Genomic DNA, 13,976 nt, shown 5'->3' on the forward strand with positions numbered 1-13,976 from the left:
CTGAATCTGTCAAGAAATTTGAAAGCAAACTGTTTATACAACATAGCCTAAAACTCTTCCGTAGTAGACAACAGATAATGATGTTGTTCCTGCCACAGCTAAATGTGAGGAACTAGAACACAACTGGAATGATAACTGTGCTCTTCAAATATTAATACAAGATGCGTAGGTTTACTTGTAATTTCTATGCTCACGAGAAGAACTCAATTTTTCTGCAGGAATCAGAAAGTAGAGCTTCATGTGCCTAAACTGGACCAACACATCACACTGCAAACTCCACATCAAGGTCTGTTAATGGTGACAGAAGAAGGTTTAATTCAACATTATTATTTATAAATGGTAATTTATAACTTTTCAGAAAACAGAGTAATGGAAAATTATGCCATATATGGGAACAAGCAAACTTTTAGCATATAGACGAAAAAATGCATCTTCCTCTCGTTTTAATAAAATATCTAAAATGTGCAGTTTTGAAAAACCTTGCCATATATATGTTCTGACTGAAGTAGAACTAAATCAAAGCATTCAACAACGCATATTATTTGAAATAGAACAGCAGCAACAACTTTAAAATAAAAGAAAGAAGCTAAGGTTAAAAAAAAAAAACCAAACCACCAACAAACCCACAAGAAACCTCTGTCATAATGGGAATTTCAAAGATAAACACTGTGACTGAAAAAAAAAGATAAGTCTGAAAATAACCCAGCAAAAGAATCAGGTTGTGAAAGCTGCCTAAAATCATATATCTGATATCCGTTTACCAAATTGTTTTATCACAAATAAAACTTCAGGAACTGCTTTATGTATATATGCTTTTTAAAGAAGAAGAGAGAGCTCCTTATTAGATGATCACATCTTTGAGCAAATTAAATCTGAAACTATCAGAAAAGTTCAGCTGACAAGGCTGTAGATGATAACACCTTCATAAATACCACAAACAGAAAAAAAAATCACAGTAGATTTTTTTTAAGAGAAAAAAAATCATTCAGAGGAATTCAATTGCCTTATATGACAAGAAAAAACCCACTAATTAAATATAAAACTGTCTGCTGCAAACACATGCCATGTGAATTTGCTTAGCTCCATCAAAAGTATAAATTTTGAAGGATTTATACCAAGCACTCTCTTTTTGCCAATAAACTTTTAGTTTGATCATGCTCCTTACCTATGGAATTGAGAACTGTACTAATGCGGAAGAGAATCAATGAAAATTTTTAGAAATCTCTAAGTAAGGTGGTTTCAAAGTCAATGGCGTAAGACTTAGAGAGTAGGTGCTAAAGCAATTCAAGATTTACATAAGTTCTTACAACAGAAAATACAACTAACTTTCTTCTTATTAGCATGTACTAAGGAGTCACCATTCCTGGAGGTGTTTAAAAGGTGTTTAAAAGGTGTTTAGACGAGGTTCTTAGGGACATGGTTTAGTGCTAGAGTTAGGCTATGTTTGGACTCGATGATCCTGAAGGTCTCTTCCAAATGAAATGAGTCCATGATTCTCTTGTATGTAGTACAAGTTGGATGAAGTATCATCAGTACGCTACTCAGGCAAATCTTCAGTGTGATAAGTTATTAGTGCTAACACAATATTTTTTGAGTTCGTATTGTTTCTAGGTTTTACAGGTTAGTCAAGAATCCCCAAATTCCAACAAATCCTTTTCCCAATGATAAAACCGGTGGGAACTGAGGAGAGAAATGGACCTAGAAATGGTCCTGTAGCCACTTTCAGGCGGTTCCTTAAAACTGAAACCTCCTGGCAACTTCATATTCCCACAAAAGATCCCCAAACAACTGCATTCTAGTATTATATCACTACCAGCAGTTTGCACTGATATTAATTTATACTTATTTAAGACTTCCTTAAGGAAGAGTCTTTTTTTTTTAAAAAAAAAAAAAGTTAATATATCATTAGATATTCAGTTACTATAAATGTATGAGAAAAATGTACTCCTCCTATGCGGTGCTACAGTTGGGGGATTCAGTCCCGAAATCTACTGACAGAATGAAAATCAGCAATTTGTTTACTCTCAGCTTCATATTTTCACAGCATCATATAATATTCTGAATTAGTAAAGCATAAAGAAACTGGAAATGAAAAGAAACACATTTGTTTCACTGACATATTGAATTAAAACACTGATGGCATTAGATGCCTACAGCACTGATTAAATTTATTCTAGCCATGAAGCAACAGTTTGTGATTTTCACATGAATAGCATACTTAAATGAAAGGAACATTAATACAATATGATATTAATATACAAATACTCACATTATTCACCTGCCACTGACATTCTGAATTAAATCAGTAATGGGGTGTATAACTGATTAAATATCTACACAAGAGAATGCAACAGCTTATGATTTACAAAGGCAATGGTAGAGTGATCACATCATTACGTTGCCAAATGCTATCTATCACTTTTACTGAACTTAACGAAGATGGATTGCATCCCACAGCTGAGATGCAGCCTATAAATATTGCCACGCTGATCTTCATCTGACTTTCCCAGGGAACAGACAAGCAACAAATCAATAACTGAAGAATCCAGATTAAAGCTCCCTCATTATTGCAAACAGAAAATAAAAATACTAAAGGACATAAAGCTTTAATTTTCCAATAGTTGTTGCCACTGACTTTTGGTAATGTACATACTATTTCTCAGTTTCCTAGATTTTTATCTCCTATCTTCAACTTTTAAAATTCTCTAGAAAGTTTACAGTCTAAACTTTTCCAGTTGTACCAGTTCAGTTACATTTTTCCTTTAATCTCATATTTTTACCAACTCCTTTTCTTTAGCGAAGTTGTAAAACAAAACCAACTGTCAACATCATAATTTTTTTTAATACTGAAAAGCGATCATAGTAATAAAATTGAGAATAAACAGCGCTTTAATATCAGAACTTTGGAGAAGGCTTTAATGTTCAGTACTTAACATGAAACATCTGCTTGATCTTTATTTATTCTCTGAATTGGTTTTCACAATTTACCTTTCGGAATCTAGCCTGACAATTGTGATACCAGACTGGTCACAGGAGATGCTGCTGCTTTCTGGTCTCAGTGTGTTTGGTAAGATAACAGTAATAGATAACAGGTGGTCGTCATTTGATCTGAGGTGAAAAGAATTCCTCACAAGCAATAAAGCACCTGAAGGGTTTATAGTTCACATATCTAACTGACTGTACAATGACATTAAGTAATCCTTTACCCTTCTATTTGGCTCTTCAAGTACCATAAAGCAGAAAGCCTTTTGCTAAACAAAAAAATGTGAGACAAATCTACACGCACACACACACAAAAATCTAAAAATATAATAAACCATAAGACGAGTTCCATTTGTCTCAAAAATTAGAGGGTGATTTAATTTCTTAATTGCTTCTGTCAGTCATATGTAAAACAAGGCTTTCATATATTCTATTACTAGAGTAATCTTAAATATCAAACGTGGCATAAACAACTCTTAAATTGTAATAAACAATTCTTTTAATGTCCGATTTAGCCTAATAATATGATTTTATTTATAGCACATGTAAACTTTTCTAAAATTATGGCATGAATCAGAAAACATCTATATAATGTTTCTCTGTCTCCAAAATACAAAACTATGCCATACGCTATTACACATTAAAGATTATTAAATGCAGTCAGATTAGTATAAACAAAAGCTTTGGGTTCTTGAAGGCAACGACTAACTTAAGTCAGAGTCCTGTAAAAGTTTTACACCAAGAAATAGACAATTAATAGCAGCATTTCAAATTTTAGATGTTTTTGCTTTTTTGGTCCCCTATCAGCACTGGTGTTTTCTCTACATTTCGCTTTACAGTTTAACTTACTTAAACAGACAAGCTCAGGAACTCACAATGAGAGAACAGAAACAACATCACTAACTTTTTGGTCATTTTTACCCGAATGTACACGGAACAAGTAATCAACTCTGCAAAACAAGGAAAAACGTGGTTTTGAAAACAGCAAGCATGTTTCAGAACTACGCTTGTATATGAATAAACACCGGGATTCTTTTTGCTTCCAGATAACAGCATTTAAAAAACACACTAGTCAAGCGCAGTAGATAGTATTATAATAATTGGCCATGATAATCAGCTTTTAAAAATCAAATCTGGTTTATGTTACTAAATACAAAAATTATACATTTAATTCTATGTCTACATTCTTGTGGAAAATAATCCATCTTCAAAGAATGAGTTATCCCTTTTACTGTGAGGGGAAAACTAAAACCAAACAAAAAATACAAACAACTTTTTATGAGGAAATCTATCTCTACCCCCAATTACTTTTTTCCCATCAGTGGATATAGCCATTCTACAGTTGTTCCCTGACAGCTTACTGACAAAAACCACATCAGAGATGTAAACCTGCAATATTCTGTCCTCCATCATCATAGATATAACTTACTCCTTGATTATGTTTAGGGACTGTCTCAGGGTCAGCAGGATATATGTAGCAAAGGACTAATGATGCATCATATGCTTAAGGAAATATAAGGAACTCAACAATTTAGAAAAGCAATAGTATTTTGTACAACTGTAAAGTATAACCCTTCCAGTATATTAAAAGTTCAATATGTCATTACTAGTTAAGAAGTTATAATATCGTAACTTCAAAATAATTAAAGCATCCACGTAAAAGAGGCTTTAAAAGCAGAAAGACTTTTAGAATGGAAAGCTAAGATATAGATATGAAGTATTTTATTAAGTTTTTTAAAAAATCCATGATTGTTACGGAAGATTTTTTTTCCTAATTACAAGAGCCCACATTATCTTTTTATACTACTCAGCCTCACCACCTTCAAATCAATAAAAATCACCATTTCCATGAGAGTGACTCCCCTAAGACTAGTAAGTCTTCTAATAAATACATATAATCACAGATCTTTCTTGTTACTGTTGAAGTAAAACAAAACAGTGTAGGATATTAGAAACATTAACGGTAGAATAGCCTAATAACTTAATAATATTTGCTGGATCCCATTACTCTTTAGAATAAAACAAAGGAGAAATGTCAGGAGCTGTTCCTTTGTAGAGCTTTTTACTGACAATTCACCAAATACAGTTTTGCATTTTATTCAACTACGCCACAGCTCTTGACGTAAAAGTTTCTATCAGCAAATATTTACATCAATAAAAATCGAAAGGCAACATGGAAAGTTGAAGCAGTCACAAACAATATTAATTCTTCACAAATAACCTCAAGTTTAATAGGCAGAAGCACCTTTCCGAATACTGAGGTAGGGAACGCCCGGGACACGCAGAACTGAAAGATCAGTGTATGGCAGCATCCACCACAAATACATTTCAGAGTTTCAGACCAGGAACAGCTCAACAAAACATGAAATGTGCAGAAATACATATTTCTAGAATAACAACTTCTTAAAATAGAGTCAGTAAACTTTATCCACCTACGGTAAGTTATTTACTGTACAGCTCATAAATATTACCATTAATGACAGTATCAAGATACATCCAGAAACAATATATAGCCAGAACCCAGACACTTTGGCTTTCACTAACAAGGCTGCAATGTTAATAATAGATTTTAGGTTTTGCCATATAAATGCCCTAGAGTTAACAGCCACCTCTCACTTTTACTCCTTTAAAAAGTGAAAAATCACTGGACCTATATTCCAATATATACAATTATGAATCCAATTCATTTATGTAATGAAAAGCAAAATTATTAAAGTATTAATTTTTAACAGATAAAAAAACCTTCTTTCCCGGAGAAGAAAGCTCCAAAACTAAAGAGACGTCATACAATGTACCAAATTTAATGCTCTGTAAGAGAAATGGGAACATAAATGCCTTTTTGACAGTTAAATTGGACCCATTTAGTTAGAAAGAATAGTAGCACACATTGGAACACCTTTAAAAGATTCAGATTGTAAAAAGCCTTACAATACATCACAGGATCTGACACTTTATGTTAGCAGTGAAAAGATTTTTGCCTTTACAGACACTAGTGCCTCAAGTTCAAAACAGTAGCATTTCTTTCACATAACACTTCCTTTTGTGCTGTGAAAGATGTTACACTGGCAAAATGTCTCAGTGCCGTTGTTTACACGTTTCAGGAGAAAAAAAAAGAAAAAAAAAGCTCATTCAGCTCATCTCAATACTTTTTCCTCTTTTTCATTTGCTTTCTTTTGCCTTTCCTCCGCCTTTTCTCCTCCCTCTTTAGCTTTTAACTTTTTCATTGGTCTTCTGTCTAATGTTGTACCACTACATTCAACCTACTTGAATGCTGCACTGCTTTTCTACAGATGCACTGAGGCAGGCTTTGGTTAATGAAGATACTACCTCTGACTTCTATCTGTGAATTAAAAAAAAAAAAAAATAAAGGTCTTCCTCATATAAACATAAGCTTGGAAACAACTTAAGGCAACCAAAGGCAGTCTCCAGAAATGCTACGAGGCAGCTCCTCAACTTAGTCATTAAGCAGCATGTCACCCACTGTCTAAATCTTAATTCTTAATTTCTGGTTTTACTAGAAGTTGGCTCACACAGATGGTTTATCAGAGAGATGGTTTAAGGTGGTCTCTTCGCCATTCTCAGTTGATAGATATTATAGACTTTTTCAGAGCTGTTGATACGCAATGTCGTGTTCACCAGGGAAGGAAGATGGCAAACAGACGCTCCTCTGGCACTCTGCTGCTAGGCAGGCAGAGTAGGACGGATGGTAAAGACAGAAGTTTAGCAGATGGTTTGCAAATTAGGGCTTAATCTTGCATATCATAAAAGGGAAAAAAACCCACAACATATGTTTATCTCATCCAATAGAATGTACTTTTTGGCTTAATGGGTCAATCCACAGTGGTAATCATCTTATGCGTAATATGAGATAAAAAGTTTATCATACTGATCTTCATGATTTTTATTTAAGGTTCCCATTAGTTGTTTTCTGCCCATTCAAAGAATCTACTTGGTGAATAATATACTGTCTTTCACTGACTTTCTCTGGGTCAAAATGAGACCTCTAATTTCATACAGAAGAAATCTCTATTCAGATCATCACATCATTAAAAATAAAGTCAACTTTCTGTTTATCAGTTGACAGAAGAAACAACAGTCATTGGAGATGTGGCATAAGAGGGGATAAGCATATGCTACCAAAAACCTTATATATCAAATAGATGCTTGCTTCTGTTGAAACATTTTCATTTTCAGTCGTTTCAATCTACTTTAAAATTACCTGCAAACGGAAGATAAGTCTATTTAGATCTATAAAGATCTATAAAATACTTCATATATGTTTATCAGAGCGCCTTTGAAATGGCTTCCAGTTTGAATACTACAGAAACTGGTTCAGAAGTTTGAAATAATAGTGTAGTTCTGTCTAGAAGTGATTAACGACAAAGAAAACAGGAGTAAAACTCTCCTTTGAGAGGAGAATAGACCTTATTGCTCCAAATGAAACTGATAACATGCAGCGATCTTGAACAAGTCAGATTTCCAAATACCCCCTAACATAACTCTGTGCCTTTAACTGCTACTGATTTCTGTTCTTCCTTTCTGCAACCTGCTCCATTTCCTCAGTTTAACTTAGATTTTCAGTAACAAATCCTCTCAGAGAGACGGGCAACAGCTCGAAGGTCTGCTTCTGATAAGGCTGAAGAGAAACTTTTTTTAATTTTATTTTATTCAGAGATGGCTACCCCAATATATGGATTTAAACTCAGTGTCACTTTTGGGTAAATTTGTTAGCTTTTCTACCTCCTTTTGTATTTAATGCTTTCTTTCAATTTTCTACAAAGCCTACAGTCCATTGGTGGCTAAAATTAAATGAAAATCAACTTTCGAAGTATACGTAATCTCTCTGGATCTCGTCTGACTACCAGCTGAGTTAGGATTTGATTTGCTGAGGCACTGGTTTTCATGATCGAAAGTTTCAGAAAGTGTACATGAAATGAAAGAATACTCCTTTTTTGCAGAATGAATCCTGCATGATTCCTCAAACTGGTAGAACAGTGGAAGCATACATTGGCATAGATTTTCCAACGCAATTTCTGTGGTGTTGTGTGGATTTAAACTGTACTTGATGCTACTGGAATGCAAGCATGAGCGATATTGAATCGTTAGATAATTCATTGCCCAAAAGAATAATTGTGGGAAATCACAGTCAAGTTTTTAAAAACTGGCAATCAAGAAACATTCAACCTATAAAGTTAGTTATCAACATGAGAAATAAAAAGTCCCTACTGACTGACCAAAGGAAATAATGCTCATTTTGTCAGCAGAGCTCAGAGATAGGAAAGAATCCACTCCAAAAACCTATGCTGCACAAAAAATAAATGTGTTCGGGTATGGCACACTATGCACGCTCTACACCATTTTTTGTTCTTGTTTCTTCCTGCTGAAGACAGAACCCTATGAGGTACTGAGTTCTCAGTGAGTTTTGAATCTGATTTTAGTGAACTGGAACAAGTTAGATAAAGTTGTTTATATGCTGTAAATCTACTTTCCCCAAGCTGAAAAATACGTTAGCTAATGGGTTGTTTATGAGTTGCAAATCTGTTCAGTGAGGTGAAAATTTGTCAGATAATGGGTTGTTTATGAATTCTAAATCAATATTCAGTGAATCGGAACTATGTTAGATAATAGCTTGCGTAAGGGTTGTAAATCTGTTTTCAGTGAACTGGAAACATGTCAGATAATGGGTTGTTTCTGGGTAGTAAATCTGTTCTAGTGAGCTAAAAACATATTAGATAATGGGTTGCTCGTGAGTTGTAAATCTGTTTGTAGTGAGCTGGAAACCTGTTTAATAAAGGGCTCTTTATATATCTTAACTCCTGTTTTAGTGTGCAGAAAAGTTCACGAATGTGTTAAATTTGAGTGGCGGATCTGACTTCAGTGAGGTAGAAAGCCACCAGCTAATGGATTCTTTATGAGCAGATCTACATTCAGTGAACTAAAAATCTGGGACAATAGTATCTTGTATATAATGTACTCGATTTTCTCTAAATCAAATACTGAGTAAAGGTTTGCATGATTTGTAGACTTCAACTTAATGAGGTAGAAAGGGGTTGTAGAACTGTTAGCACCACACTAGATATTTCCAATATGGTTTTGAATCTCTTACTAATAAAGTAAAATTTGCTACAGATGTGTACTAATAAGTTTGGCGCAAAAAGATAGCAAAATGAATGTCAAATATGTTATTTTTTTAATGCTGCAATGAAACATCATTACTAACATCTCTCAGCTGAATTTGATTTAATAATTTCTACGTATTCACATACAGGTAACAGGGAAAAATCAGTAAATTTTAGAATTTTATGTCTTCCCATGAAGGGAACCACTGGTATCAACTGGTCTTAACCACTGCTTTTTCCTTTATAGGTATCACTGTCGGTCAAATGCTTCCACTATATAAAGCAGCCTCATGAACGTTTTTCTGTTCACAGAGAGAAAAAAGCATGCACAGACTGTGGAAAGGAAGGCTACGTAGTACAAAAATACCAATGAATAACTCAACAAAAAGAAAACGAGTTGAAAACACGTGAAGGAGAACAACAAACTAACATATACTGAGATGTGATATCTCTACTCATTTTCAATGAAAAAATAACTGAAACATTTCTAGAAAACAAACACCACAGTTCACAAATAGATCCCAAGATATACAGTAAATTTTTTGCAAGGATACGAAACTTCATCTGACATTCAATTATTCAGAGTGCTGACTCTGTTAATGAAAAATGAAATCAGGCATATTAAGATTACAAGTAGAAAGACTTCCTAACAATTTCTTAAAACTATAATTCTCAGCTATGCTTTATGGAACATCTTTAGCTCTTGTACAACAAGCTATTATAAAGTAATGTGGAATATTTTATTGTTCTTTAAAAAAACAATTTGTATTAGCATTGGTGCTTCACCAGTATCTTTTTCTCCTCTTTGTTTTAAATGTAAAATTTCCAGTTGCTTTTCATGTAATACTTTTAATGCCTTCCTATAATACCAGAATTAAAACAGGCCTTCTATGTCACCACTGTGCATTTCTGTGATCTGTTTGTGTCTCTCGTACGACTAAGCCCAACTCTGAATCCATAGGTTTTAATGCTTTCCTGGGAGTAACAAGAACAGCCTGACAATATTTCTTAGTTTCTCTTTACCATATCTTAATATAGATATCATTAATTCCTTTAAAATATGCAGACATAAAAACTCAAAGTAAAGAGAAGGCTTTGTGTTATATTTGAAAAATACTTTTCCGTTCATTAGAGTCAACAGTTTTCATGAATACGAAAACACTCCCAGAACCACAGTGCAGAGGTACATAGTGATAGAATATCCAATATCAGTTGTACAATAATATTTCATCAGATTAGAGCTGTTTAATTTCTTTCTTTTCTAAAAATATTTTCATTAATATCCATCAGCAAAGGGCAATATGTTCCATATCAAATGTACTTCCATTTTTCCTAATCGCTTTCTTTGATCTTGTTATTAAACCGCCTGACCCAAACAAATAGGTAAATGTAGAAGTGCCACAGGCAACATAACATATGACATCACAAAATTCAGATGGGAATTATCCACAAAATAAGGAGCAAAAACTATGCAACAGTTGAGACATTTTGGAAAATGCTTACCAAAATGAACTGAGGCTTCCAAAAAAAACCAGGCAATACTCAAAAATGACAAGGAAGAGAAGAAACAGTAAATATATGTATCTGATAACTGACTATAGATGAATGAGATTTACTGCATATTTTAGCACAATTAAATTGGAGAAAAAAAGCACAAAGGCCCAGAGGCTTTTGCAAAATGGCAGGATGGCAAAAGCCAGAATTAAAGCAATTCCCAAACGGAACTCAACCAAAATGGGTTTCCCCAAGCCAGAGAGCCCCAATCCCATTAAATATGAGGCATGACACTAATGGTATGGAATATGTACATTGATCAGCCTGGATGTCAGTCAGGGTCTGTCCCACACACGTCCCCCCTCCTCACTGTTTTGCACCTGCAGACAGAAAGCCCAGAAAGACCTTGGTTCCCAAAGGCTGAGATATCAGTAAGTTCTTTAAAAAGTTACTTGAAGAAAAACATTAATTCTGTCCCGGGTGTTATCTTCTTGTTCTCAAACTAAATCCAAACAATGACTGTGCTAGCTATGGAACAGAGAAGTTAATAAGTGCATGAAGAAAATTAACTCGCTTTGGGTCAAACCAGCACAGGCATTTAGCATTTAAGGATATATTTCTTACACAGCCGCATTCAGACAAACCACGATAACCTTTTCTGTACACCTTGTATTAAAGTTACATTAGACTTTGTTGATAAAGAAGATTTTACTTTCTCAGAAGATTTTACTGAGACCTCAGCTGCAAAATATGTTTTGTGTCTTGTCCTGAAGACTTTGATGATGATATTGGTGTCAATTCCTTGATAGCAGTATCAGGCTTACGTATTCAGAAGCTAAAAAAGTGCCAGGTTTCATACAACTCCTCCTACTAGTGTGGTGAACGAAGGCATGGTAAACATGCAAAGCTACTGAGTAAACATCTACTGAAAACGGACAGTTTTTGTAAATTGGAATTTGCCTCTGATTATCACTGAGACAAGTCACTTTTTTTGGGCTCTGAGTCAACTGGACACACTGGTCCTAGTATTTTATACTGGAGAATGGTTCTGTCAGCAGAGGTATCTTACAGTACTTCACCCCCACTACCTAGAAAAATAAACGACCAACCAATAGGTTCCTGGGGTAAGGAGAATTCTTTCATTTCCAAGCATTGCACAATGAGGCTTTGTTTCAACAGCAAAGCTCCTTAAAATTGCAGTAATACAAATTAAGCTCTGTCATTATCACTTCTGTTTTCCAGTAAAATGCTTCATGTGTCGTAAGACTGTTATAAAATAAATAATTTTGAAGTTGTAATTCTAAAGATTTAAATGTATCTTATAGGGATAAATTACAATAATTGTGTTATATCCTTAAGCATGGTAAAACTTCGTTGAGTATTTTTACTCTGTAAAGCCAAGTGATTATCGACTTTTCATTTAATCAAGTTTATTGAAATAAAATACGTATTTTTAGGAAATAGGTTTTTTACTTACTTTCAATTAGCACTTTTCTGCCAGACCAGTTGTCTTTAATAACTTGTATATTTCCAAAGTGTGCATCACTGAAGAATATGCGATTTGTACCTCTTCCTTTCAGGCTATAGTCAAACGCAAGAGCTATCACATTTTTGAAGTACTCTGGATTTTCATATGGCCTTACTGGTGAATTTAGGTTGGTTTCATCTGAGAGATGTATACTTTTTAATATTGTTCTTCCTGAATACAATAGGTAACCTTCATGTCTCAGGCACGTAATTCCATCTTCTGCAAGATAGCCATGTGCACAAGCACATGTTCTTCGTGCATTTCCCCGATAAAGGCAAAGTTGATGGCATCCACCATTGTTCTTGGCACAAACATTAGTACCTGTAAAAAAAAAAAAAATCTATCCTTTATAATATGACAATTAGCTACCTGAAATACTGAAATCAAATGTACTGTATGTATTTTAAGAATTCTCTTAAAATTGTTTCTACAGTATTCACAAGTCGAAATAGTCAAAGGTCAAAATAGTAAAGAATATAACTTTAATCACAACCTAAAGACAATTTTAGGTAATAGAATTAATGAGAAAATATAATTTATGTTCTTTCCAATTCACAAGAGTATATATTTTATTAATAGAAAATGATACAATGGCTTATTCCTCCATAATCAGCTGAAGACTTAGAGGCTCTTTCAAGTGCTTTGAAAGATGTCTTTTTTTTTTTTTTTTAAAACACCTGTTACTGGCAAAAAGTCAAATTGAGATACCATCAGAATACAGCACTGTAGTACTGTTTTTAGTCAATTTCTGTCAAAATGAAACAATATATATTGACAGGTGCTAAACTGTGTCAATCCAGTTTCCTGTTTTAAATAAAGACATTTCCTAACATTTTGTTCTAATCTCCTTTTGACTTTAAAAACTTACTTTCTGACAGATGCATACCATTAAGAAATCATTGTCAAATTAGTAGCTTCAATGACTTGAACTACACTTGTTGCAAGCAATATTTAAAATTACAGTAATTGTCAATAATTAGGAGCTCTTTTCCTTTGTCTTTTTTGGACTATGTATGAATTACTATCATAGTTAGTTTAGATAATTCAGTTTCTGTTTCTGACAGTACTTTCCATAGAACAACTCAGCTCCTTCAATATAGTCATTTTCCCATTTCTGAAGGTTTTCTGCATGGTGAAGAGAAGAAAACATTTTAAATAGACTGTTTTCAGGTAGACGACTATAATAATTGTCAGGGAATATGTAATGTCTGAAAGGGCTGTTGATTGTTTTTTCTAACTGCTACATTTTAAGCTGAAGATACTTAAAAAAAAGAATAATAATGAAGGAAGAGAGTTGAGTTTCTCCTAAAATTAGAAACATTGAATTTTGTGTTCCTAGGCAAAATTACATGAGATGTACTCCTCTATAGTTATCTAAAAACACTGGGAGATTTTGCTGTATATATTTTTACATTTGGGTTGTTTTAAATATTCTTTTAAAGTTTTACTAGGCTAGAAAAGTTAATATCTGTTTGGAAGGATGAGAAGTTGAGAAGAGAAAGGAAAATAAAAGAGATCCTGAGGCTTCTAAAACCTCTCTTTGAAAACTCCAATGCTTCCACAGTTCACTGGCTACAAAATCTTTTAAAAAATGGCCAATTCTGAAATCAGTGTAGTTCAGGCGTGTCCTTGCACACATGTAAAACAGCACTGAAGGATCAGAATCTGCTTGTGAACAGAACTGCAAGACTGGCTCATCGGAAAGGGTAAAACAGGTGTTTGAAAAAAAAGCATTAATCACAATCAGAACAACTTGGTGGTGGTGGTGGTGGGGGTCTGGGGTTATTTTCTGGTTCATTTGGGTTTTTTGTTTGTTTTAATAATAGAAGGTCAGGAAGTTAGCTAATTTTTTT

At 33.9% G+C, this 13,976-nt stretch overlaps 1 protein-coding gene across 1 annotated transcript in view; it reads right to left on the reverse strand.

Moving 5' to 3' along the window:
* Positions 1 to 13,976, reverse strand: part of LRP1B (LDL receptor related protein 1B) — a 527,248-nt gene that overhangs the window by 149,537 nt on the left and 363,735 nt on the right. The window contains exon 41 of the mRNA XM_065638136.1: positions 12,073 to 12,444. Coding sequence (XP_065494208.1) covers positions 12,073 to 12,444 — 372 coding nt within the window. The remainder of the gene's footprint in view (positions 1 to 12,072; positions 12,445 to 13,976) is intronic.

Source organism: Caloenas nicobarica, chromosome 6, assembly GCF_036013445.1.
Source record: "Caloenas nicobarica isolate bCalNic1 chromosome 6, bCalNic1.hap1, whole genome shotgun sequence".
Lineage (NCBI taxonomy): Eukaryota > Metazoa > Chordata > Aves > Columbiformes > Columbidae > Caloenas > Caloenas nicobarica.